Source organism: Scophthalmus maximus, chromosome 10 (genome assembly GCF_022379125.1).
Source record: "Scophthalmus maximus strain ysfricsl-2021 chromosome 10, ASM2237912v1, whole genome shotgun sequence".
In the NCBI taxonomy this organism is placed as follows: domain Eukaryota; kingdom Metazoa; phylum Chordata; class Actinopteri; order Pleuronectiformes; family Scophthalmidae; genus Scophthalmus; species Scophthalmus maximus.
The window spans coordinates 1,543,825-1,571,542 of NC_061524.1; the positions used below are offsets into that span (position 1 = coordinate 1,543,825).

At 44.0% G+C, this 27,718-nt stretch overlaps 1 protein-coding gene across 11 annotated transcripts; it reads right to left on the reverse strand.

The window, feature by feature from the left end:
• Positions 1-402: 402 nt before the first annotated feature.
• Positions 403-27,718, reverse strand: rtn4a (reticulon 4a). 11 transcript variants are annotated; one of them, XM_035605406.2, is made up of 11 exons: positions 27,562-27,718; positions 26,828-27,409; positions 22,173-22,199; positions 20,694-20,747; positions 16,556-18,031; positions 4,591-4,798; positions 3,514-3,652; positions 1,950-2,019; positions 1,413-1,459; positions 1,054-1,112; positions 403-913 (listed from the first exon to the last, which is right to left on the reverse strand). In XM_035605406.2, exons 2-11 carry the CDS (start codon positions 27,381-27,383, stop codon positions 871-873), a joined length of 2,679 nt encoding a protein of 892 aa, XP_035461299.2. In that variant the 5' UTR covers positions 27,384-27,409; positions 27,562-27,718; the 3' UTR covers positions 403-870. The 11 variants fall into 11 exon arrangements, with proteins under 11 accessions (XP_035461299.2, XP_035461295.2, XP_035461300.2 ...); XM_035605402.2 differs by having other exon boundaries at positions 16,556-18,463; XM_035605407.2 differs by lacking the exon at positions 22,173-22,199.

The following is a 27,718-nucleotide window of genomic DNA, read 5'->3' on the forward strand; positions in this document are numbered from 1 at the left end:
TCGTCACTAGACACAACTGCAATGACATGGAAATAACTTGTTATGTAATAGTTGTGTTTTTCTACATGTTTGTAGCTAAAGTTACGCAGAAGCGATGAAGGTTTTTTTTTTTTTTTTAATGGTAATACAACCCAGCCCCCCCCCCCAACGTCGCCCCGCCCCGCCCCCCACCACACACATAACCCCCCCCCCCCCCCACCCCACCAGCTGCTCATCACGGGACATTTCATTGTTCGTCACGTCGAGGCGAAACCACACAGCAGGTAACGGAGGAACACGAGCTCGACGCTTTTAGGGACACGATGGTAAAATCACAAAATACTTCCTTCGAAAGTCTACGAGAATATTCATACGAAAAAAAAAGAAACGGGAAAAGAAAAAGAACCACGAGGTGCTGTCGCTGTGTCGTCTGCTCGTCTTCCGACGCCGACGAGACGAAAGAAAAAGAATCTGTCCGCTCGGCTCGACGGCGGCAGGAAGGGGAAAGAAAGAGACTAATTCAAATCACGGGAAAAACCACCATCAAAGCCTCGGACCTCCCACAATGCACTGGGAGGAGAGAGAGAGAGGGGGGGGAACGTTCAAGATCAAAATGTGTTTCTGTGAGTTTTTATCATCTCACAAAAACAAACATTTCACAACTTGACTTTAGAAGTTGAAAAAAAGGAAGAAAAAAAAAAGAGGGGATTTGTAAAAACTGTAGAGTCGGAAAAAAGTGTTCTTAAATTTTCTTTTGACAAATAAAGTTAGAAGTGCTGCGTCCCAGCCAGACTACTCCTCCTCCTCCTTCCTTCATATTCATTCATCCCTCTCTCCCTCCCTCTCCCTCTCAGGACTTTTCCTGAATCCAAACTGCGACTTGTCGTTTCTTTACTCCGCCTTGCGCTTCATCCCGGGAACCTTCGCCTGGATCCTGCAGGACGACAAACGTTTGATGAGGTGTCGATTTATGGATTTTACAGACGGAGCTTTACAATGTGGGAAATAAGAGTTTCATGTTAAAATGAATAAATTTAAACCACTGATCGATCAGCGATCGACTCGTCTACTCACTTCCCGACGATGTCTTTGACCTGGTTGTTGACGAGCCCGACGTAGTGATCGATCTGAGTCTGAAAACACACACACACACACACTCAGGTTTTAACTTCCTGTTGACGACGGAGGCTCCGCTCCAACATCCAATAAAACATTTACATACTTTATAAAAAATGTAACTGTTCAACCACCAATAAATATATAAACAGATGATTAAGTCTAGAGTGTTTCTTGGTTTGAGTTAAATTGGATAATCATTTATTAAAAGAAGAGGTAAATTGTTCCCTGATCTCAGTCAAAAAATCATTTCTTTTTAGAAAAGGCAGAGGAAATGGTGCATTATGGGTAAACGGGGGGTGGGGGGCGGGTCTCACCTGGTGTTTCTCATAAACGATCGGGCAGCTGAATGCTGCGATCAGACCTGACGACGAAGAAGAAAACATTGTTAATAACTATGTTTTATGGACATGTTGCATCAGCCAGATCAATGAAAACCAACAGAGACGATAAGGTGCAGATTTATTAACCAATCACACTAATAAGTAAAGAAAATTATCAATAAAGTCCAAGAGGAAGTTTCTAAAAAAATCGAAAAAACTTTCTACTGTGAAAAACAAAAAACCCTCATAATGAAGAGGTTGAGATTAAAGATTATAATAATCAATAGTCAAAATAGTTGCAGAATAGTTGTAGATTCATTATTTGTTACTCGATTCAAAAATGAGAATCTGTTGATTTTGAAAAACGGAATATTTACACAAAACTCTAGATCAGATAAAAACTAAAAAAAAAAAGGCAGAAGTATGAATGGACAGATTCATTAATCTACATTTTACATATCACAAGCAGGTTGTGAAATTAATTGACTCTGTGGTTTGACCACCAGGGGGAGATAGAGTCTCCGTGCTCACCCAGGATGATCAGCGTGAGTCCGTTGAACAAGGCACCGACGTAAGTCAGGATCCACATGAACACGGCGAACTGCAAAACACACAAACCACTGATTAATAAAATCATCCGATTCATACGCTGCTTTTTAGTGAATGAGAAGAAGAAGAAGAGAGCGCCCCCCCAGCTGGGGGGAGGACTCATTACATATCTACTGTTTCTTTACAAAGAACTTTCAGACTTTTTTTTATCATCAATTTATATAATTTTAGTCCAGGGGGAGAATTTTCTTACGATCAACTAATCAATAACTACAGGAAACAGAAAATCCCTAAAAATATTTTACTATAAATAACTGATAATCTACTGATACATTTTTTAAGTTCCAGATTTTAAAATCTGACGCTTTTGCTGCATTTTTCTGTTTTGTCAATGTAAAATTATAAAGTATTTGAGTTTAAGGGAAGTTTGAAGAAGTCACCTTGAAAAAATATATCATTCAAATCAATATTTTACACAATATATTTAAAAACAATGTGAAAATGTCAGTAACAGTTTTCCAGAAGTTTACAAACAGATTAAACAGATAAATGTCTTAAAACTAGTCATCAAAGCTAGTTTGAATTCAATTTCCTGTTGATCGATTTAATTGATTAATCAAAAGTTTTCAAACCTGAAATTTCAATATTATAATAACTGAAATGTATGTTTGAAAAAGATAACATTTAACTTCATTATTCTTTAGGTCCCGTCCAGTCAGACAAAGGTCATAAATGGTAAAAGTACCAAAATCCTGTGCAATATTTATATAATTTTTTTCAACATGGCCGCCGGTGGAAAAAGGCAGATATCTAATATGCGTATGACATTTCATTGACCTGCTGGACGATCGCAGGTAGTGAACCAGAGGCAGAATATATCTCATCATGCACCGGAACACGCAGGGAAACCTTAAACATTCCTGCCTCCTGATGGGATTAAAGAATCAGTTTCTTTCTTTCTTCCTTTGACCCTCTAAGGGAACGTTCCCGCCTGACGAGCCGAGGGCAGATCTGTATTTGGCCTGAGGCGGCAGCAGGGAGGAGGTGACGACAGGCGTCCGACAGCTGCACAGCTCGGAGGAACGCTCCCAGTGAAACTGTTACCAGCTCCGATCCACAGACGAGTCACAGACGTCTTAACAACTGCTTAAACTCAACCGTCTGTCGGCGCCGTCGCAGCCAGTGAGGTCGTCGTCGCTTTGTAACTGAAGGATCGCGACTTTTAAAACTGCACGACGAACGTCACTGAACTGTTTCAGCTGGAGAACATATATATATATATATATATTTTTTTTTTTTTTAATTTAAAGCTACAGTGTGTAATATTTAGAAGAACTTATTCACATTATTGGATATATTGTCCATAACTATGTGTTCATATATTAGTTAAATATAGGTCCAGACAACGTGTACCTAGAACCAACCGGATCAAATGTTAAACAACACCAGCGTTGGTTCGGACCTCGGTCCGGACTTGTGTTCTGTCCCGTGTCTATTTACTACTTTTATCAACGTTCCTTTCTGGGTCCGATCGACTGGTTCTCACCTTGATGGAGTCGACCAGGTCCTCGACCAGGAACAGGCGCCGCAGGTCACCGATGCTCTTGTTGAGTTTGGCCAGAGCCATGTCGCTGTACTTGTGGACCATGTCCTCGGACAGCGCCACCTCCTGGTCCAGGTACAGCCTGAGGGGAGCGGGCGACAGAGGGTCGGGGTTTAAACAACTGAACACTCAATTAAAAAGAGATCAGAGAAGATTAAAGATGTTTACAGTAACAGCTTTTTTTCATTTCTCGGACCATAGCGTTAAAATAAAAACCCTGGTTAAATCTGAAGAATTCCACTCGTACTGAGACTAAACTCACTTTCCAAATATTATGTTAATCTCAGATTAGGTTACTGTGAGTTTACAGGAAGTGAGCATGTCACTCAGTCACTGTGTCGATCGCTCTGTGGTTTTAGAGTTTTCAAAACATCCAGACGAACATCCGATCAATCAGGTGATCGACTGATCTCTGCAGACAAACTGGGACAAATCACAATGTTTTAAATCTGCTCCATTTTATAAACCTTGAATTATTTAATCATCTTCATCACAGATGTTTTTTTACTTGAATGATTCATTATGTGAAGAGTCTGAATTATATAAAAGCTACAGAGATCACACGTTGTCGACACGAGACGTAGGTTTTTTGTTTCATTTCTTCGGTCTCGTGCAGATTCATGATGAAGGTCAGAGGAAGAGGAGAACTAGAGCGGCAACAATTTATTGATTAATCAGTCACCAGAAAAAACGTCCATCGACTGTCAGAAAAAGTCATTTGTTCCATCTTAAATTAATATTTAACAGTATTATTATACGCATTATTTTTTATGGGTTCCATATTTTTATCAATCTTCCCTCATGAATGTCAGCTATTATGAGTTAGCTGTTTGTTGTTAAATTTGAGGGTTTTGTTAAACTTGAAAATGACGTAATAGATAAGATTGTAAATCCTGATCTGTTTTTTTTTTTAGCTGCAGACGAATTTCCATAGTTTGTTTTAAAATTCAAGATCAACAAATGACAACCTAATGACTCAGTTTTCTTTCAGATCAAGAATTTGATATTGTGGATGCTCACTTGAACGGGTGTCCCTCATCCGACTTCTGGATGGCCTGCAGGATGCCCTTGTATATCCTGAAGCAGATGGTGACGGAGAGCAGCGCCAGGCCGATGTAGGACGACACGCTCACGATGCTGCACACCGTCAGCGAGAGGAGCAGCAACAGGGCGGCGCCAAACACCACGCCCGTGGTCTTCACATCGCGCCAGTAGAGGAGATCCACCACTGCAGGAAGAGGAAGGGGGGGCATTAATAATTCTGCTGATTAATGATTCTGCTTTTATCAAATAAAACATTGTTTTTTTGTATAATTCAATTGTTAATAATTTGATTGAAACGATTCATATTGTGTTGATCAGTCGCACCATTTGGTCGTTAACACGTCCTATAATCAATTAGTTAATCATGTTTTTTTCCCCACATAGCTGAATGATTTGGGTTTTTTTTCTGAATATTGGTTGAAGAATACTAAACTGACACTTTTCAGTTAATTAATAATTATTAAATAAACCCTCTGAAAACCGCCTCGTCATTCGTGATGATGTCACTGACGCCTGAGAGCAGCGGGAGAAAAATGGTATGGTAATATTTCAAAAACTTTTAAAAACGTACGCAGTGCTTGTTTCTATATTTAGGAAATCTTTTGTGTTTGAAGATTTGGTTTGTTTTTTAACTATGACACAATGTCAGTACTTTTATTACCTTTTATCGTGTTTTTTTTAACTTTTTATAATCAATGTTTAGCTTCGACCATTTCGATTTGAGAAATTTATCATTTAAAGGAACAAGAACTTACATCTCAGAAACCAAATTTACTGATGTCGACAACGATTTCTACTGTTCAAAGGAAGGTCTGTGGGGGTTTTATTAATCCACCGATTTAGAATCACACTGCTAATATTTCTATTTTCATGTTGACCTGAGGACGTTAATATCAGTCCACTCTGCTGAGCGTTGTCTTTTAAAATCAGTGCGTTTTACATCGGTTTTGTAATCTGCACGATGAGAGCAGGGATCATGAGATTGCCCCGGGGTGTGTGGGTGTGTGTGTGTGTGTGTGTGTGTGTGTGTGGACGCAGCAGAGATAAAAATCATAAAAAGGATCAATTTGTTGCGAAATGTACCAGAGGAATCTGGGTGAAGTCAGAGCGTCCTCAGGGAGAATCTCTCTCAAACACACACACTGTTCTCACACGAGTACACAGTTTTAAACTAAAGCCACAATTTTCTGCTTCGCCTCTCCACCATCTCATGGTTGATGCTCGTGGCGTGTGTGTGTGTGTGTGTGTGTGTGTGTGTGTGTGTGTGTGTGTGTGTGTGTGTGTGTGTGTGTGTGTGTGTGTGTGTGTGTGTGTGTGTGTGTGTGTGTGTGTGTGTGTGTGTGTGTGTGTGTGTGTGTGTGTGTGTGTGTGCGCGCGTGTATCTGGAAGTTTGTCTCCTCCATCGCTGAGGGCTCACAAACAGACTAGAATTATTTTTAAATAAAAAAGAAAGAAAACCCTCCAGGAGGAGACTGGCTACAGCTTCTGACTCATGAACTTCTTTCTGGACTTTGTTTCCACTTTCCAACCCCGACGATGCCACGATGACGCCACCAACGAGTGACGTAACACCAGTCGGAGGTCACTGGCTCCGACGGCGAGGGGCGCGTTTCATCATCATCACGCTATGAAACAAGTAATCTCTCGGTCGAGTTTAAAACTCAGGATTTCAGAGTCAATGTTTCACTCACTCAGTTTCCCATCCTGCTCCGTTTTAAGGATGAACAAAATGGCCGCAAACGAACAAGGCAGATAAACAAGAAGATCATTTATAATAATCTTTTTTTTTTTCAATCTTTTTAACGTCAGAAAATGGCCCCCGCAAAAAACAATCATCACAATTTCCTCTCTCATCGATGTTGAACCGGTGCAGGTGAGCTGCTGCCAGTCTGTGGGATTTGTCCCTTTTGGCAGCAACTTTGTTGCAGTGAAATCAGATTTGAGGTTTTCAGCCTCACAAGCTCATTAATCGTTCGTTAGGCCGACGTCGTCGGGGAGATTCTGGTCGGCAGCCAAACGTATTGTTGTGAAATGTCTAACTCCTCCCCCGTGAATAGAAACAGACTGAACGTGATCCAGTGGGATCTATTTAAAAAGTTGACATTTTTTACTGAAGTGCAGAAAACCGATGTTTAACTATCAAGCGAGGTAGAAACTTTGAGGACAGTTTGACGCGGCGTCTCTCAAACCTCCTGGACGCCTTCACTTCTAATATTGTCCAGTGACCTGCCTGGAATTCCCATGTGAAACATAAGCATGTGCCTCAGTTACCCAGGTCATGAGCTCAGCTGCTGCCCCCCCAGGCACAGTCCGACCTTCACCCACCAGCAGTCCATGGGGGGAAGGGGGCCTCACTGTCAGAAAGACCCCGACCACCTGAGTTTAAAGGGACAGTTCAGTGACTTTGAAGTGGGGTTGTATGAGTTACTTATGCATAGTTAATGTGACCTTATGGAGATGGTGATCAGCGATGTCATTTAAAGGAGTTTAGAAGAGAAGTGGAAGAAGCGTAAGTCTCAGTCCCACTGCTTCAGTTTTCCGCCAGACGTTTAAATTTGCCCTTTTTTTTCAAGCGTCTGTCTGGCGAAAAACTGAAGCAGTGAAAAAAATACATCCTTTAGCGTACAATTGAAAGGATATATTTTTTTCTTTGGGTAAGCATTTAAAAATGTGGCGAAAAATACGTTTTTTGGGTGGTCCCCTCTGCAACAGTGGGACTCAGACTTACGCTTCTTCCACTTCTCCTCCAAACTCCGTTAAATGACATCGCTGATCTCCATCTCCATAAGGTGACATTTGAACTATGCATAAGTAACTCATACAACCCCACTTCAAAGTCACTGAACTGTCCCTTTAAACTCCAGCTGAACGCAGCAGCTGGAGGTTTTCAGCAATGAGTAGCATGAAGTCAGCTGCTGCAGTTCAGCAAAACCTGAGGATCACTTAATTATTTAATGTAGAAAATGTTAAACGAGGAAATACGTAAGTGATGCTGCAAAATCATTGTTTGATCAAATAATGCTGCGAAAGCCAAAACTAATGGATTAACTGCTGCATCGATACACACGAGCCAAATCAGTGACAACCAGGAGGGATGATAAGGAGTTATTGATCATTTTATTTTTCCACATTTTTGTTATATATAACTATAGATATATATCTGGACGAGCAGCAGTGAATGGATAGATGCTTTTTAAATTCTCTGAGCTTTGATATTTAGGGAAAAGGGTAATTTTAGATCAAATCAGACATTTGAAGGTGTTTTTTCCCTCCTGTGTTCTTTCAGCGGTGTGGAGCCCTGCAGCTGGCCGGCGCTCGCGCTGCATACTCGGGCAACTTGTGTTAGAAAGTGGGGCGCTGGCAGTTAGCGGTTAGCTTAACATGCTACTAGCTCCGCGTTAGCATCTTTAGCCGCACACGACACCGCGGCAGCCGGTAGTTTGTGACAGAGAGCCGCTGTCTGCGGGGAAAGGAAAGAGAGGAGGAGGTGGAGGTGGAGGAGGAGGATGGAGGAGGGTCCGCGGTCCTAATGTGGCCGCCGGGCTACATATGGTAGCAGGCGGGCTAGCAGCGCCGGAGCTCGGCTAAAAATAGACCCCCCGCATCACAGCGAGCTAAACCCGCGACTGATCCCGTTTCCCTCGGCCGACGAACTCATGATACACGTCAAAAAGGTATTGAATGACTCAACCGGGGGGCTCCCACCACCGGGGGCTCCCCCCCCCGAAACAAAACATCAAACCCGTCCGGCAATGACCTCCGCAGGCGTCGGCCCCGGTCCGACTCCTGCGAGTCTGCTCCCCGGGCGGACTGCAACCACACTGCCGCTGCAACGACACCCGCGAAACGCGACGGAACCGCGGGTAAATGTGAGACGGTCGAGAGAGAGAGATGATGATGATGATGATGATGATGGTGTCGGCAAACAAAAGATTGTGAGCAGACTAACCCCGTTTGGCGTCCATCTTGAACCTCCGTTAAGCACGCAGCTGCTGTGCGGCGGCTCGGCCTGGCTGACGGGAGGAGAGACCGAGGGACCGGGGGGGGGAGAGAGACACAGACCGGGAGGGAGGAGGGAGGGAGGAGGGAGGGACATGCGCAGCTCGGTCTCTCTGTGGACGATCGATAACTATCGATCAATTTATTCGATCAGCTGCATCACACGTGCTGAATAATTAAAATGGATAAAAACGCACTGATATTAACATGAAGGAAATTAAAATATCAAACTAATCGATTGACAGAAAGATGATGAGCAACCATTTTGATAATCGTCTTTTTCAAACAAAGTAAAATATGTATATATTATAATATATACATGAAAATGACAGAAACCATGTTTGCAAACATTCATTTAAAGCTAAAGTGTGTGATATTTAGAAGAACTTATTCACACAAATTGAATGTATTGTCCATAACCATATATGAGTTAAATATAGTTCCATGATATGGACCCGACCTCCGTGTGAGTCTCCATTTTTCTACGTCGTGTTGAATACGGTTGTTGAACTAAACGGTCCAGAATATGTCGCGTTCACGTTGAATTTTCAGACGCTGACGGAAAAAAATGGAATCAGCAGTGCCCCACCATAAAGTGTCCCCTGTCGGTCGCTCAGTTGGTTCGCGGTTTGCAACTTTACCAGCAGATGCCGCCAGAAAATTACAAGATTTACACACTTGGCCTTTAAAAACACAGTCACTCCTCCAACGTGATAATACTGAGCTGTAATACTATGACGTTGGAAACAACAGACTCTTAATGAAGGCAGCAGCAGGAAGAGGAAGAGGAGGAGGAGGGTGGAGGTGTGTTGCATAACCAGGCTGTTAAAGGATAAACTTAGCTCCAGAAATACCAAGCCGCGATAAAGATGAAGATAAAAAGTTAGGAATTTCAAATCCAACCCACTTTATCAGAAATTAACGGCGACGGCAGCTCAGAGATCTGCGTGTGTCAATCATCCATAAAAGGGACGACGACGATGAGCTGGCCAGGAAACTTTCAGCTGCATGCTGGGAAATCCACTGGCTCCGAACCAAGCTGTTTTTAAACCATCAGGTCCGAGCGGAGGGTCAATTTACTTTTGTGCTGTAGGTGAAAAGATGTTTTTAAATAATATGGATTAATTGTCTTTTAATGTACCTATACTATACCAAATGTACCTCTTACTCAATGTGGACAAAGACTCTTATTATTATTTAACAGTTTTATGAGGCTACGAGCAACATTTTCCTCATTTTATGTAAAGATCATATTATACTAATTATTACTTTTAATGTTTAAAGTATTCAAATGGTTGTTTTCTTCATCAATCCAATTTTTGGGGGAGTTATAAAGTGAAAAATAGTTATAATTTCCAATATTTCTGAGTTTGTGCAATATGGTGAAAATACAGATAATAATCCGGTTCTGGTGTTTTACAGTATTATCGTTAATACAACAGCCTCCACTGATAGAAGATGGATATTTACATCATATAAAGTTAGGAATCCACATACTAAATGTTCATATTCTGAATATACAAGCTTAAATAGGGGGGTTAAGCATTACTAAAATCCTTTATGATGCTTTGATCCACGGAGCCAGTTATTGTCGCGGAGCTTAAACAAATGAGCTCCGACTCCTGAGTGAACCCGTTTAGTGTTTTTAATCTGATGAAGTCATCACGATGATGAGCTCAGCCGGCGCAGGAAAAAGAGGAAGGCGAGTCATTCTGCTGCTGGGACAAAGTTCATATCCCTTATTTCATCGCTGTAGCAACAACACACACTCAAATATTGCTTGGTCACAGCATGACTCTCCCGACGGCCTCAAAGACACAACAGCTTCTTTCAGTCCTGCCGCCACTGCATGGTCCCTCATCCTCATTAGAGACTCGGTGGACAACGGACACACACACACACACACACACACACACACACACACACACACACACACACACACACACACACACACACACACACACACACACACACACACACACACACACACACACACACACACACACACACACACACACACACACACACACACACACACACACACACACACACACACACAGGCTCCAGTGTTGAGGTGACCAGTGAAAGCAGCCTCTCGGAGGAAGCATCCGAAACAGGATGCATGATGATCAGCGGAGACGACAGGAGGCGTTCTACTCGTTAAATTAATAAACCGATGCACAAACAGAAACCGGTCGAAGAAACGACGGGAAACAAAACAGACCTGATCAGACGATTCTGATCAAAAACGTGAACTTAACTGATGTGTCCGTCACGTCAGGACTTTCCACATGTAAATAAATTATTGATAGTAAATATAAATTCACCACAACCTGGACCGAACGTGTGGATCAATCAAAACAAGACACTCGTGAAGGTCTGACATTAACGGTATAAAACCTTGGTTATTTTCTGCAGCTTATATTTACACAGGTCCCCTAATGAAATATATATTTTCATTGAACGAAACACAAGTTTACTGTATTATTATATATTTGAGAGGCTGTAAATGACGTCAAGGTTTTATTCAATTACCAAAATAGTTTGCTTTATTCTACTTTAGCATATTTGGATCCACCATTTTGTTCTAATCCAGTTTGCATTCATCTCTTTTACATTGTCTTGTTTTAATGCCTTTTATTAACTGAAGATGAGCCCTGATGATGACATTTTAGATTCGAGTGGCAGATCTAACACATGACCCCTGACCTTTTGGAACCGGATCCATGTTGCCAGGAGCCCTGAACATACTCACGTCTGTGACAGTAAAACAGAGTCGCAGAAGAAGCTTCCAAAGATCTGCTCATTAAGCATATCACCGGCACACTGTCCAATCAGCGCGCTGCCAGATAACGTCAGTCCGCTCACAAACCCCTCCTCCTCCTTCTCCTCTCTGCCGTCTACCTTTGGTCACAGTGGCCGACTGGCTGACTGTGACCAAAGGTTCCTTCTCTGCCAGGAAACTGTCCCTTCGCTGCTGCAGCCGCACAAACACTCTGGAAATAAAAATCTCTCCGGGTACGAACACGAGAAAAAACAAACCGAGGAGTCGACAACTCATAAAGACCCAGCAGGGATGAAGGCGTTCTGCTCCCTTAAAATGTCAACTAAGGTCATTATCATAGTAAAATTCAACACATGCAAATCTTTTACAGTTGACAGTTCTGTCATATCGCTTTGTCTCAAAGTTTGCGTATGAAGCTGCATGTGAACGAGCGGACGCCGCAGCAGAAGAGATAAAAGTGCTGCAACGTCTGAATCACCGATCAATTCACCTCTCATGAGGCAAACGGTCTCAAACTATCGGTGTCCTGCGTGAAAGAAGATCCGAGGCAATAAATAATAATGATAATAATAATAATAAGATATTCTTTTCTGCAGCAGCATTAGAAACCTGTCGGACCGTACCGTGCTCCCTCCACTGCTTTGCGGCACACGGGTGTTTGTCCACAGAGTTGTTCTCCATGCCGTTCTCCATCAGCAAACACTCATTCCACACAGACGGGGATCCAGCCGAGGAGGAAAAACGCGTGTGAGGAAGTGTTCGGGCTACAGGAGGAGGAAGAGGAGGAAGAAGAAGAGGGCGGAAGGGGAGAAACCGAGCGAGAGGGGGCGGTGACTGCAGAGAGTCGATCCTGCAGGCGTGTGCGGTCAGCTGACTGTCTGCTTCCAGCACTCTGACGCAGCAACTATAAACGTCTCGGCCTCACCCCCTCCCTCACTTCTTGACTTCCCTCCTCCCCCCTCTCATCTCTACTTTCCCCTTCGTCACCCTTCCTCCCTCCTCTTGCTCCCGCTGCCTCCTCACATCTGCTGACAAAGCAGAGAGACGGAGGCAGATCTAACAACTTCTGTCCGTCTGCGTGAAAACAGATTCAGCTCACTGCTGCCTGAGGACAGTGGCGTCTAATAAAGCAACAGAATCAGATCTCTATGGAAACAAAAATAAACCGTACAGAGACGCAGAGTCGGCAACAACCTCAATGTGTTTTGTTGGGGGGGGTGTTTGTGGTGCAGACTCAAATGTAAAATCTGTTATCGAGTGTCTGGTCCCTCACATTCATCATCTGTTCATTTAGATTATAAGAGTTAAAAAAAAAATCAGTTCCTTATTTTATGCAACTTTCAACATTTCACACTTCCCCTATATTTCATATAGCATATCTATATATTTCATAGAGCTGCGACAGTTAATCAATTAGTTATCGACCACTGAATTCCATCAGCAGCATTATTATGAAGTTGAACAAATGAACATGGAAGGGACATAAATTAAATTATCTTATCTGCAAATCTGCTTTAAAAAATGACCGATAGAAATGCTACGGAATAACCCTAACCCCTATTTTTTATGAAAATAAAGGTCAATATTCTCTGAAAACCAGGAAACACAGTTTTAAATCTGTGAGAATTTGAGTGACATGATGTTGTTTACAGTCTGAAACAAAGGACAAATAAATTCTATCAAACTACATTCATAGATATTGGTCTCCTATATTTAATAGATTTAATAGAACATCCAGGAATTATTCTCTTGGAAAACTTCAAAATAACGTCTCATCCTTCCACCAATTTTATTGGAAATCTGTTTAGAACTTTTTGCAAAACAGACCGACAGGAGTAAAAACTTGAGCTCCTCGGTGGAGATAAAAATCTGTGGCATGTAACATAGTAAAAATAGAAACATAAACTTATGGTATCGAGTCTGCAGCAGGACACAAGAGTGGTAAACACTGACTTCCTCCACTAGAGGGCCTTGTTTGATAAGAAGCCTCTGCTCTTCTTCTCTTCCAGACAAATTCACTCATGGAAAAAAGACAAAACTTACAGACGAGTCTGCATCAGTTTCTCTGTGAACGACAGTCGCAAAAACAAGTGATTTTCTGCAACAGCCTCGTTCATTATCGCTCTTCAGAGAATCTGTTTGAATCAATCACCTGCAACATGACTGACAGGAAAGTACAAGTCAAGAAAAACGAGATCAGAATCTGTGAAATGTACTTTTTGATTAACGGCCTCTTGGTTTAACTGTGGTGAAAGAGTCTGTTGCGTCAGAAGGGAAGAACAAAGTTTGTCCCACCGATGACGAAGCAGCACTCAGTGACCTTTCACCTTGATCCGAGGCTGTGACACGTGCGGGGGTCAACCTGACAAACGGGGTGACCCCACTATCGCAGCCGTGTGACTTGAAAACATTAAATAGTTAATGAAATGATTTTAACACGATTAACTTGAACTTGTTGCTTTCATAAATGAGAACAAAGAAACTCTCCCTAATTTTAAATAGAACAATAAGCTTGTGATTGACACGGGGTTAAAGTTTTTTATTGTGAAATTAAAACGTTTCAGAACCTTCTAGTAAATACGACTAAATTCAGCTGCTTTGTGATTGTTTTTTTTAGGCTGACAAGTCTTTTTGGCTTAAATAAAGTACATTGCAACGTAATTATAAAAAACGTAATTTTCTTGATTAAAGTTCTAAATATGAAACAATGAAAACATTATTTAATTATTTGACTCATAACCATTAGAATTATTAATTCATTGTTAAATTTCTACAGAGATTTAACGTTTGTTTTCTTTCAGTTTCATATCCTTGCAAACCTTTGAAGATTTCACTCAGAAAACTGATGAAATTTCTTTTTTAGTATTTTTGACATTTTACCGGATTAAAATAATTGATTGAAAAATAGATGAGTTGAAACAGACAACATAATCTGTCCAAGTGAATAACAAAAAAAAAATGTATCTGGTATAATGAAGCAGAACAAAGCAAACGGATCAGCTCCGGGTGTGAAGACGGATCAGTGCGGGAGCAGCGCCGCACCTCGGGTTGTGTAACGAGGAACATTTGCTGAGTAGTATCTGGGTCGGAGAAGAACCCTTTGTGGGCCTGCCAGTGTCGCAATGCAGGGAGGAGGAGGAGGAGGAGGAGGGTGGCTTTAATTAACAGATCACACACACACACACACACACACACACACACACACACACACACACACACACACACACACACACACACACACACACACACACACACACACACACACACACACACACACACACACACACACACACACACACACACACACACACACACACACACACACACACACACACACACACACACACACACACACACAAGCCTGGGCAGCTCTTCCCAAAGAACAAAGTCCTTCTGCTGTAGTTACACAGTGTCTCTGTGAGTAATCACACGAGTGTGTGTCTGTGCATATTGACTGATCAATATCAGGTTCAAAACTAAAACAACTGAGTCATCCATTGAAATGGAGACGGAGTGGCCGAGTGTTCAGGGAGCGGAGGGAGTTTATCTGACTGATAAAGAGCAGCCACTAGCTGCAGTTGAGTTTTATCATCACACGTTTTCTTCAAGGTCCAATAAAGATGAAGTACAAACACTAGGTCTTATAGATCTGATGCCTTTTGGAGGAAAAAAATAAATGAAACAAAGAATCTTGAATAACTTGAGTTTTTTGACAGAGGGAATTTCCGATGAATTCAACATGACGTGTTTTTACTGCACAGATTGTCCATCATTTGTTTATTTATTTATATATATATATTTCCAATTATTAAACAGTTTAATTTTCTCATAAAATTGTAAAAAATGTCGATCGCATATGAAACTTTAAAGCAGCGACAGTTTGTAATTTTAATCGATCAAAGGAAAATCAATCGGCAACTGATTTTGTAAACGACTAATTGTTTGAATCATGTTTCAAGCAAAGATGCCAAATGTTTGACGTTTCAGGCTTGTCGTTTTCTATTGGTCGGACAGAACTACGTGAATTTTTTGGTCACCGAAAAAGGGATTGTTCGAGGAAGTATTTGATAAAATTGAACATTTTGGGGATAAGTGCCACCTGGGATTCAATGGAACAGTGTATTTATCTTCAATAAACATGAATCCAATAATTTCAGACCCAGTTTAAATAAAAAGATTTATCTAAAAATAAAACCTGTCCCGAGAAATAATTAGCAGTGGATAAAGAGTTCAACGCCCTCTTATGTCATCACACTGATGACAAGTGATTTGGCACACAGTATATCATTATGTCATATTCAGTATTCTGGCTCAGGTACGAAAAATTATCAGATGTAATCTCATACTACAGGCTGCAGGAAAGGTTGTAAAGCACATAAATCAGAGCAGTAACTCGTTCAGCCAGTAGCAAGTAACAGGGAGTGGCTGGTAACACACTGTGTGTGTGTGCCTGTGTGTGCGTGCGCAGTAGTGACTGGGTGTTGGGTTTTTGAGGTGGTGTTGGGTTTCAGGTTGGTATCAAGAGTTATTTCCGGAGCAGAGGAGCTAAAATCATAAGGTGAGGGAAATCCAATTGTGACAGTGGACGAATAAAAAATGAAAAACTTAAGTGTCTGTTGGTGCTTAATGGTGGATTTCTCATTTCTGTTCATCGTAAAATATCACGGACAAACTATTACGCTTTTTTCCCAGTGGAATTAACAAAAGGCGAAGTTAAAAAATTATTATTCTTTTTTAAATGAACGTTGAAATCACATTGTACTTACCACATCACAAAATAAAATTGAAGATGAAATGACATGACGTGTTATTCTAATGAACCAGAAATGCACAAAATGCAGCACAAGTAAAACTACCAATAGAAAATGCAAACACGCAAATTAAGGCAGACGTTACGGAATGCAAAGGGTTAGGAAAATGCAAGAAGGGACGATGCAAGAAAAGAAAAGGTGAAACTAGAGCAGGAGAAAGAAATGAGAGCTGTGGTAAACTCTGGCTGCTAGTCAGTTGGTTGGGTGGTTGGGAGGAAATAACTGGGGAGAACGAAAGAGTGAAGATGAAAATTATGCCGATGAACATGGATGTGCCGGTAAAAACTGAGCAGGATGTGGGGGGAGTGGGGGGGGTGGTTTCCATGCCAGAAGTGGTTTATTTTACCTGCGCTTATGTTCAGGTTTGGCATCTTTAACAGTTTGCCGCCCACCACGCTCTTCTGGGCAACCGGCTCCTCTGGCTTGCGGACGGGTGAATGGGCGAGCGGAGCCGAGGGCGGCGGCGGCGCCGGCTGCTGAATGTCGAGCTTCTCCAGCTCGGCCTTGCTCTTCTGGGGGGACGTCTGAGTGAGGAGGCAGTAGGAGCTCTGACTTGGAGCCTCCTCTTCGACCTCTGGGGGTGGGGCGACTTTTGTTGGAGGTGGAGCAGAGAATGGAGCCACATCTTTCTGACCGAAGCTCAGGTCGTCATCCATTGGGATTTCTGGGGGCTTGGAGGAGGCGAACTTGGAAGTATCCAGAGCCTCGAGAAACTCGTCGATGACACCCCTGGGTGGTCGCTCGATGAACTCAAACTCCTCAGAGGACACTTCATGCTCAGAGACCTCCTCGGCCACCTCTGCCTCCTCCACGTCCATCTCCATCTTCAGGTCCTCCTTCGTTTCCACCTGGAAGATGGCAGGATTTTTAGCCATGGCTTCCAGAACTGGAGACAGAGAGTCTGCAGTTGGCGACTCTGAATCTGAATCCTCAGCAGGGGTCTTTCTGCCCTGAAAGTCAAGTGGTTCAAACTTGTCGGTCATTTTGGGAGAATCATGGCTCGAGAACCAATCTTTCTGCTCAATCTTGACAGGTTCCTCTACTTTGACCGCAACTGGGCTAGTTTCCTCTGCCTCTTTGACAAGATCGAAAGCGCCAAAGCTTGTGTCATCATCGACTGTTGGTTTGTCAACAGCTTTCACCTCCAACTCATCAGCCATCTCCTTCAGCAGGGACACTTTAGCATCAAAAGCAAATGGATTGTTAGCCGACAGATTGATTGGGGGGTTGGGGGACTCCATCATCCTCCGTTCCAAGATGGGACTCTGCTCCTCCGGGCTTCCCTCTGAGGAGCCGGAGTCCAATTTTTCAAGGTTGAGCGGGGAAGACTTCAGGATGTCTGGAAGCGACGTTGGGAGAGCAGAATCCTCTTCTTCCACTTCATCATCCTTGAAACCAGTTGAGAACTGATTCATCGATTGCATGAGCGAGTCAGCGGCCATTTTGCCCGTCTCAAATGTTTTCCCCTCGTCCATAAAGGACGGTGGGATCTCCTGGGACTCTCCAGTCTGCCCGTACTGGACCAGATCTGGAGTGGGACTCTCTGACATTTTAGAGGCTCTGCTGTCAGACTTAGTGTCTCCAAAATGGGAGAACCCACTATCTGCCAGTGGGGAAAAGCCTTCAAATGGATTTACATTCTTCTTCACCTCGTACATCAAGTCGTCATCATCTTCATCAGACTGGTCGCTGTGCAGGTCTGGCTCATCATACTTGGAGGAGCTAATGGGGGCCGCGTCCTTGGAGAAGCTATCCATGGAGAAGCTATCCATGGAGACCTTGGAGTTGTCTTGAGATGCTAGGAACGGTGAATCCCAGTGCTCTGTTGGGTTAGAGGAGGCAAGGTGAGACTCTGGCACCATCATCTGGGGGCTCACGGGGGAGGGGCCAATGGGGGACCTGTCTGAGCTAATCAGCTTCTCCTCAGGTGAAAAGGAAACGCCGCTGTCTTCACACGGGTGGTGAGGCCCTGGGTCTTTCCCTAAACTCAAGTAAGGACCAGCTAACTGATCTAGAAGGTCTTCCTTATTCTTACTAAGGCCCGATCCGGGTTCACCCTCTTCACCCTCCCAAGGCATGTTCTTGGAATAAGTAGTAGGGGGTTGAGTGGCGAAGGAGCCCAGGGGTGCACCAGATCCTGAAGAAGGGGGCTGGTTGGGACTCTCGGTCAGAGAGAGATCCTCCAGAGAGTCGGGGGAGTGAAGAGGGGAGAGAGGAGAGATGGGAGCAGGGAAATCACCCTTCTGCCCAAGTGCTTGAGTAGAAAGGGAGGAGGGAGAATGCAATACAACACATATCAAAGACATACTCCATTCCTTACAGTGCCCACCACACCTGGGTAGAAGTTAGCAGCTACCGAAGATACACTAAGGAAGGTTTAGGAGATTAAAAACGTGGAACTGCAAAGCAGCCAACAAACTGCAACCCAAAATTACTAATGTATAAAAAAAGGAGCTACATTTAGACTACAGTTCAGTAAATGAATTTTTTTCAGATTTCACAACGTAGCTCTGTCATATTTTTGAATTTAAGTCATGTTGGGTTGGACTCAGTTCATGTTGGGCAGTTTGCAATCCCCCCACCCCCTACCCCCGCCGTAAAACCAGACAAGTGCGGATGAAACGTCGTCTGTGGCTCGTAGACAGTTCATGTACAGTTTTGGTGAATGATGGACCAGTTGTGTATATTCCAAAACAAGCCAGTCAGCTGACAGTATAATGACGAGTGCTGATCATAACCATCCACATTGTCAAAGGTCAGTCTGTTGCCCTTTCTCGAACACGGGAGGAGAAAAACATGATTGTAAAAGTTTTAAACTACCGTATTAGCAAGAAAATGATGACGACATATTGTTTGTATACAAAGACAGTTGGATGTATACAAGAAATTTATTGTGAATGGGGATTGTTATGGTTTTCTGTAGCCTAAATGTTATGAGACTAGCTGGTGATTTCAGTCTATTTATAGTGAGTCTTTCAGAGTCAGTCAGCACTTAAGAGTGCTTCATTAGTACAGCAGCACTTTGTGAAGGCTGATGCATCTGGTTTAAAACTAATTCATGACGAGTGAAAAATGGGTTCAATGTGTCTCCTGATGTCTTTAGCGCCGGAATGTACTGGGAGGAGAAAATATTTTCTAAAAGCCAAGAAGTGGAGCTGTCACAGATGTTGGGCTGGAAAAGACTGAAGCCTGTAAAAAAACGCTGACTGTCAGAGAGAAAAATGATTCTGACGCTTCATCAGTTTTGACAGGAGAAGGCTTCAGTTACGAGGACTCTTTAATTGGATTAATGGAATCTCTGTGTTTCCTGTTCGGTTAAAGTCTCTTCCTCAAACGATCAGTCTTATATTCTGGCCAGTATGATAAAACTGAATGTAATAATGGTGTTTGTACTGTCAGTTAGTGGTGACAACATACAACACACCCAGACGCGATGGGTTTCATCACCATGTTGCTTAAATAAAAGGAAGGGAGCCTACCTCCGGAAACGCTTGCAGCAGTGGCGAAGGAAAACCTCCAGTTTAACCACATTATCATAACTATTTATTTGGAAGTGACAGCACCCAGAATTCCATGGAAGAGTTTATGAGCTTTTCCAACATTAGCCGTCTTTGTTTCAGACAAAGCCGTCCTACCACACTGTAAAATCGCTGTGGGAAAACCCTGAAGCAATGTTGGAGGAAGTAATCATATAATCAGTTTATGGTGCCTTGTTGTTAGAGCCCGACCGATATGAATTTTTAGGGGGCAGATACTGAAATTGGTGAATAACAAAAAATCCCAAACAGATAGATGGCCGATATGTATCAATCAATATATCAGTTGGGCTCAGTTTTTAATACTGTGGGAGTTCTATATTTAATCTCATAAAAGATCATTTAAATTTTTTTAAATCTTAATCCGAAAAGTAACTATTAACTAAGTGCAACATTATGAAATGTAGTGAAGTAGGAGTATAATGCAGCTGAAAGTGGATATTAAGTACAACAGCTGCAGATTTGTACTGAAGTCCTGAGATTTATGATGCAAAGGAACATGAACAGACAAACAATATTTTGAGGATCAACCACCTTCCACAGTCGAGGTCTGTCAGCATTTGTCTGGTGACCCGTTTACCCCCCCCCCCCCCCCGCTAGGTGGTAGAATCATTCATTTCCCCAGGTCTGGTGCCAGTGAACCATTCCCAGTGCGTCTCTCAGACAAACTGTCAAGTGACAGTAGATAATGATTCCTCTCAAAGGCCTGAGGAGAATCACTATTCCTCTACAATCTACTTGTTTCAGCTCATGACAATCTACACTACAACAACGCAATGCAACACAAACACAAGCAAATGTCAAACGTCATATTTCGTGTTAGTCAAATCTACAAACGCTACAGTTTTCGTACATGCGAAAGATAGACAGACGGGGGAGTGAACCAAGGAAGGAAAATAAAAAAGACCAGGACGAGGGGGAAAAACACAGCGAGCAGAGAGAACTTGCCTTTCGGGAATTGCATCAGAGGATGAGGCTGAGCTTTAGAAGGAGAAGGTACATCTGTGGAGGAAACAAGAAGAAGAAGAAGGCGGCGGCAGAGAGTGAAGTTAGACAATAGTTTGCAAGACCAAGAGAGGAAGACCAGGGGAAGGCACAGATGTGAAAACCACTTTGACTGGCGTGATAACGCATGTGGCCAGCAGGGTGTTCGTACTGTTATCCTTCATTACATAGGTTCGTACCGTGAGTTCGAACGAACAGACTTGTTGTCATTTCGAGTCAACTTTACCAAATCAACTTAACATCCACTCCGTCCAAAACAAGTGGCCACATGAGGAGAAGAGCAATGAATCAACAGAAATGCTACTTCGGAAAAAACTTCTACTACAGACTAATGAGCTGGACATAAAAATTAAATAAACTCGAACAATATTCTGCAACTGCAGCACCTTTTGTTTTTTTTCCATTTTCTTTCGCAGATGTGAACAGAAACAGGTTTTGTTGAAACGGTGAAGACACCAGAGGCCAAATCATCACGATCGCCCCCTGGTGGCTGGCTGCAGTATACACCATAAGCCCCGCCCCCTCCATGTTAGCAGATGTGACGTAGATGTTTCTGAAGTCGTTCTCATCACACTGATGTTTGTTCACCTGTTCATGTTTCTGATCACTTTGCTTTTTCATTAGTTATCTGCTGATGACGTCATGATTGACAGCTGCCACTGACTCGTGATTGGTCGAGAGAGCATGTGCATTGCCAAATAACGTCACCAGCACCAAGATGGCAGCTCCCGTGTCGGGAGATAATACTCCGTCTTGATGTTTGTACAGTGGGAGGAGGAGGCGGAGACCTGTCGACGAACAGGATGTGGAGAAAAAGCCGTAACGCTCCGTGTTTTGATAGTTTGATCCTGAAGATATCTCCACTTCTTCCCACACAAACTACCCATCAGAACAAGTCTCAGACAACTGATATCAACGAGTACAAGTGATCAATCATCTATTGTGCAGCGTATATATGTGACATTCGCCTGGTGCTAAATCATTTTCGACTTCAACTTTCGCTCAGCGAAGCTTAATTACGTAGCAGCTTTGCCAAGCGCCTTCGTAAACAATGAGTCCCTTCAGGCGATGTGTCCAACCCTCCCCACGGCTTCAACACTTCAATCATTACAGACAAGAAAAGGGTCTCAGGCAAGGCACTAGATCACTGACAGTAGATTGGTTTTGGATAGTAGGAGGATGAGAGTGTGTGATGTCAAAGGTCAGAGTTGAATCATTCACTCTGCTTCTTCAGCTCAGCGTACGTCGTCTAAACATTCGATTGAAGCTTTGACAATCAGTCGAGAATCTGCATGAATCATTGGTTTGTCATGATAAATCATGTTTGATTATTCAATTTATTTGCTGCAATATACAACAATAAGCTTGAAATACAAATTTAAACACTGATCGTGAGTATTAGGCCGTTTTCGTTTTGGTTACCTCTGCTGTTCCAGTGATGAAGGAAACCTAGGATCAAACCAATGAGACACATTTAACAGGATAATGATGATGCTCATATTAATATTCAATGTTTTTCAGCATTCAGCTCCTCGAGCTGATGAAGTCGTACGAGTTTGGAACAAACTCGGGCTCAATGCACCTGCTCTTTTGCCCGGCGATCCACAAATAACGGTGGGGCCGAGTCGCCTGACAACCAGGAGGACAAAGGTCGGATGGAAGTGCCTAGATGTCAGGACTGGATCGCAGGCCTCAGTAACCCGAGGATCGGCTCAGCTCACCGATTCTCTGGTCCGATTACAGATGACGCACAAATTAAAACTCTCCTCTTTCAGTCTAATCGTACACGCTGCCCGACGACCATCTGAAATCTGACCTGAAATCTATTTTCTCGATTAATCGATTAGTTGTTTGGTTCATAAAATGTTGAAAAATGTTGATTGTGTTTCCCAAACCACCAAGATGATGTTTTGTTTTGTCAATACACCAAAGATATTCAGTTAACTGTCACAGAGGAGCAAAGAAAACCCCAAAAATATTCAAATTTAAGAAGCTGAAATCAGAGAATTGATTAATCGATTATCAAACAGTTGGTTATTAATTAGTAGTCGATTACTAATCGATTAAACTGTTGCAGCTCTACTTTAGAGCATTTCCCTGCTTCATTCAATCCTTCACAACTCAAACCAAATCCTCCTTTTCACATACTCAACTTTCACAAAGCCGTGACCAGACGCCTCCTCACGTTTATGGGTTCGGGCGTCTCGCTGTACATGCAGAGTTATTTTTTTCTACTCGAGCTATAAGTGTCTCGACACTGACACACGATGACTCGGGCCAAAGTCTCTCTCAACTGCTGCTGCCGTCTTGTAACATAAAGAACTCAATGTACGATTCCTGTCCACTTAAAATATAGAATGTGCTGGCGACTCCTTTTTCCTTATGTCGATTTTAAACTCTGTCATTTTGCTTCTCCTGGGGGCAAATCTAGGAGTTTCCAACCGGAGGAGGTTATTTAGGTTTGTTCGGTTAAAAACAAGACGGACGATTGTTTCCACCGTCTCTGCTGCAGACCCCCTCCCCCCACTCCCCAAACATACTGTTATGTAAGTCAGCAATTTTCAATGAACAGTAAGACACTAAAGATGTGAAGTTTGTGGTGTTTGTGGCTCCGCACATTTCTGCTGGAGGCTCCAGAAAACTTGTCTTTCTGATTTGACTCTGTTCCGTTTGTTTTAATCTGTTGTTGTCCACAGAGTCGACGGAGAGTGAGAGAGAAAAGAAAACCAAACTCGTCAGGTGACAACCGCTGACGTGAATCTGTACGATTTACGCGGGGTGTCCTTGTCGCTGCTACTCCAGAAATGGGGTTTTGTAGATATTATCCGCTGATTTTTATCCCAACGAACGTTAATGTCGGCCATGTTTATTCCCCCCTGCGCCACGAATCCTTATAAAATGCCAGATTTTGCGAGAGCGAGAGAGAAATACCTTCCTCAGCGCAAAGACACAACCTTAAAAATCGACATGAATGTGGTGAATCAGCACGATCGTGGGGTAAACAACAAACAAACATCGTCGCTCCTGGAAACGTCTGAACTTATCATCGCAGCGATAACAGATTATAAACAGATTAACATGTGGTTCTCATCATATATCGGCGAGGCGCGTCTCACCTCCGCAGGCCCCCGAGCCAGCTGCTGTGTTGGCAGAGTGAAAACAACAGACAGGCGGACAGAGGCCTGGTGGTGGAGGTGGTGGTGGTGGTGCGACTCTGACGCACTCGACCCCACTCGTGTGTCGCCTTCACCAGGATACAGAGAAAACAACAACAGTGGACACACTCGCTGAGCGTTAAGCCTCCGTGTCTGTGTGTCTGACATCTCCTCCCCCTCCTCCTCTATCCACCTAATCCACCTGACCACATCACGAGCTCGCCAAAAAACGCACGCCGACGGATGTGGGTGACCCAAAAATAAGATGTAGGCCGACGGTTGACCGCCGAGCCCGGCGCGATTAGGCGGCCTGTCGGTCACAGATGGAAAATTACTTCAGATGCTCTTTTTTTTGTTGTTGTTATGGTGACGATGTGAAGTCGCAGCAGGACTCATCAGATCAGAGAAGAGACGACAGAGGCTTTGAGAAGACAAAGGAGAGGGCGGGGTTGTATCATTTTACCCACACATGGTGTCATGTTAAGGGCAGCAAAGATCATCATCATCATGATCATAATTCAATTTATCTGCACATAGTTTTCTTGATAGATTTTTGTCTACATTTTTTTTAATAGTAAAGAAAACGAGACAGATATAAGAGATAAAACAAAGATATACTCTGTTTTGAATGATATTAAATCGTAACAGATGAACATTTGGCGAAATTTCAATTTAAAGATAATGACACAAATTGATTTTCAGAAGTTATATGACCAGCCTTTGACGAGTAAAAACTATTCACACTAGAGTTGCAACAGTTAATCGATAAGTAATCAACTCCTAAATTAATTGCCAACTATTTTGATAATCGATTAATCGGTTCAAGTAGTTTTTATGAAGAAAAAAATCTCAAATCTCTGATTTCAGCTTCTTAAATGTGAAAATGTTCCAGTTTTTTTGCTCTTCAGTGACAGTAAACTGAATATTTAACATGAGAGATCACACGGGTAGATTTCAAACACAAGTGGGAGGAAGAACGGACTAATGTTTATTTCAGTCGACTTATTCAGACACCTGAATACGTCACTTTGTTCTCTAATCGATCAACTTCTGCACTGAGAAAAAAACTAACATTCATCTGCAACTAGATTCATAATCTGTTGATGGTTAGAAAGTAATTTTTCCAAGTAAAAATAATGAAAACATGCCAGACAATGTTCAGATTCCAGCTTCGCTCATGCTAAAACTCAGAGTGAACTGAACATCACTGTGCTTCGGACCAAACGAGACATTTGAAGACGTCACAGAAGCCGTGAGGGACATTGACTCCCTATTGGTGTTTTGTAGATTAAACAATTAACTGGAAAAGGGTAACTGGCAGATTGATATATTATAAATTAAACATTAGCAGTTCCAGCCCTAATCCAGTTATCCTTACAGACGGAAAACTGATTCTGAATTAGTGTACGTTCTGGTCTTTTGTTCCGCGTGGTGGTGACGGCGCTGCTGCTGCCTTCAGCCGGAGCTGGTGGTTTTATCCTCCACCTCCATCAGGGGCCTTGCCAAGCGGCCCCACCCTGCCTCTGCTGCCTCACTGCTGGAGACACACAGGCCTGTTACCTGCCGCGTCTCCGTAAACAACAACACGTCACATCATGCACTTTCTAAAAAATTACAATCAGTCCAAATATATATATTTATATATATTATTTTTTGGGGGGATCCATCTCCAGAGCTTCAGGAGCCTTGATGGAAGCTTCCAGGGACACAGGCCTCTGTAGCCGGGCTCGGGGTGTGGGTGGAGATGGGGGGGGGGGGAATAGCTGAGGTCCAGGTCACAGAATTAAACACGGTGCGGTGAGTCCCGGCCGCTCGGTGGTTCGTGTGGCACCGACGGGCGGACAGGGGAGTGGGCGCGGGGCGGATTCCTTTGTTGTGACTAATCTCACGGGTGACGGCTCCAGCGGCTAACTCTGCGCCGTGCTTCCGTTATCGGACACGTCACAGTCTGACGTGCCACTCCTTTTTTTAATTATTATTGTTGTTATTATTGTTATTATTATTTTTTATCATCATCATCCTCCCTGCTGCCGATAAAACGACCATAAACCGGGTTTTATTAAAACATCCGGGCCCCTAATGTTGTAACGTCATTAGCTTTAGCATTTTAGTCAACCTGTTAGCTAGCGGCAACGATCAACTCTTGAGCTAATAATAATAATAATAATAATAAAGATAATAATGTCGCCTGGGCACTTGTTGGCCTGTTGCTTTTTATCATTTTCGGATTGTAGCTGGGGGGGGGGGGGGGGGGGATAGAAAAAAAATTAGAAGCTAGCGTCCGATAATGGAACTCTAGTTAGCAACAGCAGGTAGCGGCACCGAGCAGATGGGATCGATGACATCTGTAACGGCGAGTCCGGACCCGACATCCTCCCGTTAAATGACTTTAAAACTTCTACAACCAGACATTTTTGCTCTATTTTGAATCGTGCGTCGCGTCGCTTCGAGGATGAATGGCGCCACGTCGCCAGCTCATCCAGGCAACAGTTGACGTGACGCTCCGCCGCCGCGAGTGAGTGAAAACAGGTGGGCCTCACCGCGGACACCCTCCCCTCGCCTCGGGGGTAGCATCACTAGCTCCGCCGCTAACCTGAACCGAGCTACAGGAAAAAATGAAAAACAATCTGAATCAAAACGAGTCAGTTTGACTCGATGTGACGCAGATCGGTGGATAAAGTTGGTAAAACGGACCCAACGTCGGGGCTTTCAGCCCGTTTCCTCGCCTTCGCGTCCGGGCGGCAGCACGATGCTAACACCCTGATGTGACGCTCACAGAACCGGTTCAAGATGGAAAAACACCGTTCAGACGCAGCTCCGCCGGACCACCGTCACACCGGGGATCGATCACAGCTCGGTTCGTCTGGTTCGAACGTTAGAACCCGGTGTCCGCGCTTCGGTCCCGGTCGTTCGGATACTCACACGATGCAGGAGCCGGTGCTTCCTCCGTCGCCGCAGGTCGCTCTGCTGCCTCTGCGGGGGCTGGGGCTGCTTTCCAGGGTTCGGCCGCTGGGAGGGCGTCGCTCTCCGGGGCAGGCTCGGACTCGGGGGCCGCCTTCGGCTCCGGTACGAGGGTCGTGCTCTCCGGCTGGGCTCTGGGGGCGAGGGTGATCACGGGCTCCTCGGCCATGAGGGTGGGCTCGGCAGCGAAACACGAGCTGGTGGAGTCCGCGAACGACGTCTGCACCTGGGGCTGCGGGTCCTCTGCGTGTGGCACCGACACCGGTTCGGGCTCCAGTAGCGTCACCGGGGCGAACGGAACTTGTGTGACCTCGTGTGGCGCACTGTCCTCGGCGAAGTGCCGCTCCAGCGCGTCCTGAGCGCCGCCGACCAGGTCCACGATATCGTCCACGCCGAAGAGGTCCTGCTCGGGCCGGTCCGGCTCCGGCTCGGGGTCCGGGTCGGCCTGGTAGTGGTGCATCGCCCCGCTGAACAGAGGGGAAGTGGACGAGACGTGCTGCTCTTCGCTGTCTGCCATCTTTCTTTCTCTTCACGAAGTGTCTCCTGCGGTGGAGGAGGAAGGAGAAAAGTTTCAGACCCGCTAATGTTTCGGCTCAGTGACAAACTTTCCGCCGCGGGGACGAGGTCGTGCGACGCCGCGTCGGTAGAAGTGTCTCCGGTGAGTGAGCGCTGCCTCTTTCCGCCTCGTTACCTACCGGACAAACCTGGACAAGTGCGCCACACGAGAGTTGCACCGGAGTCGAACCCGAGTCCCGGAGGCCCGAGTCGAGACGAGAGGGGGCGGGAGCAGGGGAGGAGGCAGGACTCCGCTGACCAATCACCTGCGGGTTGACCGCTGACCGACGCGGGTGG